This window comes from Jaculus jaculus, chromosome 14, assembly GCF_020740685.1.
Source record: "Jaculus jaculus isolate mJacJac1 chromosome 14, mJacJac1.mat.Y.cur, whole genome shotgun sequence".
Lineage (NCBI taxonomy): Eukaryota > Metazoa > Chordata > Mammalia > Rodentia > Dipodidae > Jaculus > Jaculus jaculus.
In genome coordinates this window covers 65,570,914-65,579,008 of record NC_059115.1, presented here as the reverse complement: position 1 = coordinate 65,579,008, position 8,095 = coordinate 65,570,914, and the positions used below count along the sequence as shown (strand labels likewise).

Sequence of the window (8,095 nt, the reverse complement as noted above, 5' to 3'; positions counted from 1 at the left end):
CGAAGGACCCAGGTTCAATTCCCCAGGACCCACGTAAGCCAGATGCACAAGATGGTCAAGGTGGTGCAGGCATGTGGAGTTCATTTTCAGTGGCTGGATGCCCTGGCACGCCCATTCTCTCTCTCTCTCTTTCTCTCTCAAATAAATAAATATATTAAAGAAAAAAAGAAATTGTCATTCAGACTTTTTCTCTAGACTCTCTGAGGATAAGGGTCTGGATAAAGTCTCCTGAGGTTCCACTTTCAGTGACTCTGAGGCCTGTAATGCATTGTGCCAAGTTGGGGTTTATTAGATCCAAAACACCCCAAATTATCGCTACATTGACGTACAAAAAAAAATGACCGTATCACCAGCACGCTGCAATTTCTGTGCACCTATAACCCCACGTCACACTGAGGCCACTGAATTAGCCTGTAGGCGTCTTTCCCGAGGCATGGAATTCTTTAGATGCCCACTTCCCAAGTGAATACGTGACCCTGGACAAGAAACTTGATTATCTCATCCGTAAAACGCGATCTTGTGAGATTGCTGGGAGGACTGGGGAGACCCGCATAGAGAAAAGAAAAGGATTCCTCCTCGCACCCCCTGAAGCTGAAACACCGCTTCAGACCACGCGCAGGCGCACTGCGCTCACATGCGATGTGCGGCTGCGCATTCAGATGGACTTTTTTTTTTTTTTTTTTTGCGGCCGCGCTGCTTGACGGCAGCGGTGCCGCCCCCTCCCAGGCCGGCGTTGCTGGGTAACGGCGAGCGCGTGGCGCCGTGGAAGGTAAGGCCAGGCTAGTACGGGGAGCCGGAAGGGTCCAGAGGCGTTGTTGCGCGGCCCGGGACCGGGGACAGGATGAGGAGGCAGACTTTCTAATCCTCCTCGTCGCTGTGAGCCTCGGCTCGACGGGGAGAACTGCCACAGCGTCCACCGACGTGGTCGGTGCGCGGAGCTAATGCATGGAGGCCGCAGCTGCGCCCTCGTGAGCGCTGTCCACGCGGGCCGTCACCACGTGCTCCTCCTGCCCCGAACTCGGGTGAAAGACCCCTACCCCGCATGGTGGTTGCTCACCTGAGCTCAGGAATGACAAACATACTTTTAAATTAAGAGACTGGGGCCTGGAGAGATGGCTCGGCGGTTAAGGCGTTTGCCTGTGAAGCCTTAAGGACCCAAGTTCGATTCCCCAGTACTCACGTAATACCAAACTGTGCGAGGTGTCGCACGTGTCTGTGGTTGGTTTACAGTGGCTGGAGGCCCTGGCGCACCCTTTCTCTCCCGCGCTCTCTCTCTCTCTCTCTTTCTCTCTCAAATAATTAAATTTAAAAAAAAGAGACCCACATGTGAGCTTTGCCCCGAGAGGCTTTTTGACACTGGGTTCCAAGAGAACTAAAAAAATTAAGTGGAACCTCCTCCCTCCATTGTTTATTATTGGGTTGACATAGATTGAACATCTAACAGGTGTCAGGTTGACCAGCATGTGGGAGACTGAGGCAGGAGGATCACAAGTTTGATGCCAGCCTGAACTACATAGCAAGATTCTGTCCCAAAAGTAAATAAAGCAAAAAGATGTTAGGTGGGGCTGGAGAGATGGCTTAGCAATTAAGGCACTTGCCTACAAAGCCAAAGGACCCAAGTTTGATTCCCCAGGACCCACATAAGCCAGATGCACATGGTAGCACATACATCTGGAGTTTGTTTGCAGTGGCTGGAGGCCCTGATGTGTCCATTCAATCTGCCTCTCCTCCCCCCCCCCCACTTTCTCTTAAATAAATAAACAAAACTAGAAAGGGAAAAAAAGATACTAGTCTGATAGGTCAAGGGAAAAATAAGGACTAGGCCTTGCTTTTGGTAGAAAGTAAATACACTTTACTGGTGCTTTGGTGTCAGCTGAGCCCAGGTTTCAGAAATAAAAAGGAAAAGTCCTGCCAGTATTTCAGTCCTCTGACTCACTTTTCTCACCTGTACAGTGGAAATAAGACTAATTCTTGGGCTGAAGGTATGGAGTGGAAATAAGACTAATTCTTGGGCTGAAGGTATGGAGTGGAAATAAGACTAATTCTTGGGCTGAAGGTATGGATAGGTAGTCAGTTGCCTCACAAGGGCAAGGCCCTGGGTTCCATCTCCTGCACCAAGATAAAGCAAATGACAGTCTTCACATCCATTCTGAAGACTACTGACTCAGTCTTTCCTACACATCCTTATGTGCTTTACACAGGTGTCTCATTGGGTCAGTGTACTTTCCGCACCCTTCCTTCCTGTCTTGTATGTGTTCATTCATTCATTGGTGTTTTCTTAATATTTTTGTTTGAGACAGAGAATGGTTGTAACCAGGACTTCTTGCAAACAAGCTCCAGATGCATATGCCACTTTGTGCTTTACATGGGTCCTGGAGAATTGAGCCTTGACCAGTAGGCTTTGCAAGCACCTTTAACCACTAAGCCATCTTCCAGTCCACGTTTTCTTCTTTTTTTGTTGTTTATTTTTATTTATTTATTTGAGAGAGAAAGAGGTAGATAGAGAAAGAGTGAAAGAGAGAGAATGAGCACGCCAGGGCTTCCAGCCACTGCAAGCTGCATGCGCCACCTTGTGTATCTGGCTTGCATGGGTCCTGGGGAATGGAGCCTCAAACCAGGGTCCTTAGGCTTCATAGGCAAGTGTTTAACCGCTAAGCCATCTCTCCAGCCCCCTCTTGTTTTCTTCTTTTTTGAGACAGGGTCTTACTCTGTAACCCAGGCTGACCTAGCTGAGGCTGGCCTTGAACTTATAGTAGCCCTCCTGCTTTGGGCTCCTGAGTGTTGAGATTATAAGCATTGGCCTTACCTCTTATGTTCCCTAGTAGTGGAATTTTCAATAAATGACTGGTCCCCTCCAGGCCTCAGTTTCCTTTTTATTTTTTGTTTATTTTTTATTTTTAGTTATTTATTTGAGAGCGACAGACAGAGAGAAAAAGAGGCAAATAGATAGAGAATGGGCACACCAGGGTGTACAGCCACTGCAAACGAACTCCAGATGCATGTGCCCCCTTGTGCATCTGGTTTATGTGGGACCTGGGGAATTGAGCCTTGAACCAGGGTCCTTAGGCTTCACAGGCAAGCACTTAACCACTAAGCCATCTTTCCAGCCCAAGGCCTCAGTTTCTTTATGAAATGAGGGTAACGGTACTCACGTGTCACACATGTGCCCATGGCTTAGTCAGTGGAACCCAGGACCTACCTATGATAGCATAGTTTTATTCACATTACCCTCTCCTGTCATGCTGTTCTGCTACCATGGCATTACAGAAACATTTCTTTAAAATAATAATAAATAAAATAAAAACTATTTATTTTACAGAAAGTAAGAAAGAGGCAGAGAGAGAGAGAATGGGCATGCCAGGACCTCCAGCCACTGCAAACAAACTCCAGATACATGGGCCCCCTTGTACATCTGGCTTATGTGGGTACTAGGGAATTGAACCAGAGCCCATAGGTTTCACAGGCAAATGCCTTAACCACTAAGCCGTCTCTCCAGCCCCAGAAACATCTTGAATGCTTCTGCTGTCCTTTCTCTCCAAGTTTGCCTTCTAACTTCAGCCCAAGAGAACGCTCCTTGAAAAGTAGAGGTCACCTGGTCTATATTATTCAATTCGTTCCTCTGGGAAGTGAACTCTGTCTTGTGAGAGAATTCCTTCAGTCTTTCCAGAAGCCTCACACTGACATCTGTGAAGTCATTCTTTCCATATCTCAGTCAGATAAATAATCATTTTATTGAGCTACATAATAGATAATAAAATTTACCCTTTTAAAGACAGGTAGCCAGGCGTGGTGGTACATGCCTTTAATCTCAGCACTTGGGAGGCAGAGGTAGGAGGCTCATCATGAGTTCAAGGCCACCCTGAGACAACATAGTGAATTCCAGGTCAGCCTGAGCCACAGTGAGACCCTACCTCGAAAAAAAAAAATTACCCTTTTAAAATGTACACTAAGGGCTGGAGGGATGTCTTAGTGGTTAAGGCATTTGCCTGCAAAGCCAAAGGACCCAGGTTTGATTCCCCAGGACCCATGTTAGCCAGATGCACAAGGGGGCACACACGTCTGTAGTTCATTTGCAGTGGCTAGAGAGGCCCTGGTGTATCCATTCTCTCTCCCTGCCCCTTTCTCTGTCAAATAAATAAATAAATATAAAAGTATTTTAAAATGTACAGTAAGTAGACTTATTCACAGAATTCACAGCTTCATGTAATCTAATTTTAGAATATTTCCATCACACACACTCCTGAATAAGCCCCCTATGAGCAATCACTGCTCCTTCCGGCTGGTCCCTGGCATCTACTAATCTACTTGTCTCTAGATTTGTATATTCTGGACTTCATGCATTAATAGTGTCATACATGATCTTTTGTGTGTCTTCTTTCCAGGACAATGTGTTCAAGGTTCACCATGTTATAAAATATATTGGAATTTATTTTATGACCAAATAACATTCCATTGTATAGATCACATTTTTTTGATGGAAATATTGTCACATGGGCAGGAACGACACTAGCTTCTGGAGTATGACGGGACTGCTTTGTGAGAAGAGCCCTTGTGTTGTACACACTTTGGGTAGAGGACAGTTGTCCCTTGGTATCTGTGGGAACTGGGTGGATACCAGAATCAGATGCCGAAAGCTCTTGTATAAAATGGCATAGTGTTTGCATCTGGCCTACACCTGTCCTCCTTTAGGCTTTCAGCTGTTTCTAGACTGCGTATGACACCCAGCACAATGTGAGCGCTTCGAAAGTTGTAGCCACTGTTTTATTTGGCGAATAATGACAAGTGCATATTTAGACACGGACTTTTTGCTCCTTTTCTTTTTTCTTTTTTTTTTTTTTTTCCTGTGATTGGTTGAATCCTTGGATGTAGAACCAGCAAATATAAAGGGCCTGAGTCCTGTTGGTTCTGTTTCTAAAGAACCCTGACTGATAAGAGTTTTATTAGGAAATGAATAATCTTTGCAAAGAAAGAGTTTTGTCAAGAAATGGAAAGCTGGGCAGTGCGTGTGTTATGGCAAGGTGACTGCAAAGTACTATATGCTGGCCTGTGTTATCTCAGCTTGCTTCTAGATATATGCCTGTTTTGTTCCCTTGGGACAAGGTGAGGCTCAGAAGAAAGGTCCTGACATCAACCTCCCTTTCTCCCTGAAGGTACTATGTGCCCAGTCCATAAATCCAGAGCTGCTTGGTAACCCTGGAGCTCTGCCAGTAGTACTACAGAGTGCAGTGGACAGAGGGTACCTGAGCCTGAGCAGGCCCCACCAGAGCGCCTGGGCTTTGGAGTTCCACAGGCCCGTGGTCATGCCGTGCCACTGCTCACGGGGCCAACATCATTTCTTACCTATAAGATGGCACTGCAAATACTTCCTTCATCATAATGGTCACCAGTACCTGGGAAGGGCTCACCATGTGCCATGTACTGCCCTAGGCACTTGGAGCCTGAACTATAATCTGGTTTTATCCTTCTTTTGCAGATAAGAAAGCCTAGTAACTTCTGCCCAGAATCTCAAAGCAAAGACTCAGCAGTTTTGTTTTGTTTTATTTATTTGACAGAGAAAGAGGGAGAGAGAGTGAGAGAGAACGGGCATGCCAGGGCCTCTAGCCACTGCAAATAAACTCTAGAAGCATGTGCCCCTTGTGCATCTGGCTAATGTGGGTTCTGGGGAATCGAACCTGGGTCCTTTGGCTTTGCAAGCAAACAGTGCCTTAACTGTTAAGCCATACCTACAGCTCCTGGTCCAGTTTTAACGTATGTGTCAGCAGCAAAGATGACTCCAGCAATTCCGATCAGTCAGGCTTTAGGGTCCCTGTTCATGGCCACTAGCATTTAGTAATATGTAATAGATCCTTAAATGGCACTAAGCCTTGTCAAAATTATATTTTATTGATTTACTTTTTTTTTTTTTTTTTTCTGAACTAGGGTCTCACTCTAGCTCAGGCTGACCTGGAATTCACTGTGTAGTCTCAGGGTGGCCTTGAATGCATGGTAATCCTCCTGTCTGCCTCCCAAGTGCTAGGATTAAAGGTATGCGCCACCACGCCCAGCTTGATTTACTTTTAAAGCCAGGAATCATGTTGGGCATGGTTTCGCACACCTTTGATCCCAGCACTCAGGAGGCAGAGGTAGGAAGATTGCCTAGAGTGTGAGGCCACCCTGAGTCTACACAGTGAATTCCAGGTCAGCTCGGGTTAGAGCAAAACCCTACCTTGAAAAACCAAAGAAGAGTGGTAGTACACACATATAATCCCAGCACTCGGGAGACAGAGGTAGGAGGACAGCTGTGAGTTCAAAGCCAAACTGTAAGTACATAGTGAATTCCAAGTCAGCCTGGGTCAGAGAGCAAGACCCTACCTTGGGGGGGGGGGGGATGGATAAAAAAGCCAGAAATCAAGCATAGTAGTTCATATTTATAATTCCATCCTGGAAGGTAGAGGCTGGAGATGAGGAGTTCAAGGTCATCCTTGGCTCCTAGCAAATTCAAGTCCAACCTGGGCTATATGAGACTCTGTCTGAAAAAGTAAGAAGAAAAGAAAAGAACCCTAAGGATCTGACTAGCCAGTGTTTAGGATGTATCTTAAGGTGTTTTGGAATATTTTTTTTCTTGGTTTTTTTCGAGGTAGGGTCTTGCTCTAGCCCAGGCTGACCTGGAATTCATTCTGTAGTCTAAGGTGGCCTCAAACTCACGGTGATCCTCTACTTCAGTCTCCCAAGTGCAGGGATTAAAGGCATATGCCACCATAGCTGGCTTTTTGTTTTTATGTGTTGGTGTTTTTCTTTCTTTCTTTTTTTTGAAAATGAAGTTTTTACTAGATATAATTTGTTGAATACAATGTTTCACTTGGTTTTATCCTGATTCTAGCCTCTGTGACTAGTAGCAGTCCCTGGAGGTCCTCTGTTGGCATAGGGAAAGAAGAGAAGTCATCCTCGAAGGCAGAAACATAGTAGTGCTGTTTCTCAGGAGACCTCGTGTTGTGACTTTGGCCCCAGCATGGGCAGCATTAGCTAGATGTGACGCCACTGGCTGCTCGGGAGTTTCAGTGGCTCATATAGTCCTGATGACCCATTTGTGCTGCTCCTACATGTTCTTGCTACTTGGCCTCTTCTAGTTAAATTGTTTTATAAATAGTCTGTTCTTTGTGGTTTTTTGTTTTGTTTTTTGTCCCAACAGGTCTCGAAGTTTTCTGACCGTAGATAGAAAGGTGTGCACACTGTTGGTCAGTATAGTTATCGATTGCCTGGTTCTTTCTCCTGGTCTGTTCCCTCAAGACTGTTACCCTTCAAGAATGGCAGAGGCCGTTTTCCATGCCCCAAAGAGGAAAAGAAGAGTGTACGAAAGTTACGAGTCTCCACTGCCAATCTCATTTGGTCAGGACCCAGGTCCGAGGAAGGAACTCAGACTCTTCCGAGCTGAAATGATTAACAATAGCGTGGTGGTGAGGAGAGCGGAGGACATGGAGCAGCTTTACGGGAAGGTAAGTGCCAGCCGCCTGGAGCAGCTACTTCCAGACAGCCCTGAAGCAAGGCCCTGGCTTTTGCCTCTCCCGCTTCCCACTCCCAGCAAGACGTGAGCAGTGCACGTTCTTGCAATGTGCTCCTGTACAGTTTTAGTCACTGCCCCCCAAACCATCCCCCTATGAAGGTAATGAACACATAGACGGAGTGGCCCACCCTCAAACGCAGACAATAAAGAAAGATTAAGGGCTGGAGAGGTGACCCAGGTTCAATTCCCCAGTACCCACATAAGCCAGATAACATGGTGGCACATCTGGATTGCAGTGGCTATAGACTGGCCGTGGTGTACTTGATCTCACTCTCTATCTCTATCTCTCTCTCTCAAATAAATAAATAAAATAAAAAAATTTTAAAAGGAAGATTAAGGCTGGAGGGATGGCTTAGCAGTTAAGGCATTTGTTTGCAAAGCTGAAGGACCCAGGTTCAATTCCCCAGAACCCATGTAAGCCAGATGCACAAGGGGGCACATGCGTGTGGAATTTGTTTGCAGTGACTGGAGCCCTGGCGCACCCATTCTCTCTCTTTCTCTATGTCAAATAAATAAATAAAAATAAAATATTTTAAAAATAAAAAAGGAAGATTA

At 45.8% G+C, this 8,095-nt stretch overlaps 1 protein-coding gene across 1 annotated transcript in view; it reads left to right on the top strand.

The window, feature by feature from the left end:
* The first annotated feature begins 722 nt into the window (after nt 1–722).
* Tsen2 (tRNA splicing endonuclease subunit 2) overlaps nt 723–8,095 on the top strand; it is a 41,761-nt gene continuing 34,388 nt past the window's right edge. The window contains exons 1-2 of the mRNA XM_045133832.1: nt 723–769; nt 7,169–7,472. Of these exons, the coding sequence (XP_044989767.1) occupies nt 7,284–7,472 (189 nt within the window). The 5' untranslated portion in view covers nt 723–769; nt 7,169–7,283. The remainder of the gene's footprint in view (nt 770–7,168; nt 7,473–8,095) is intronic.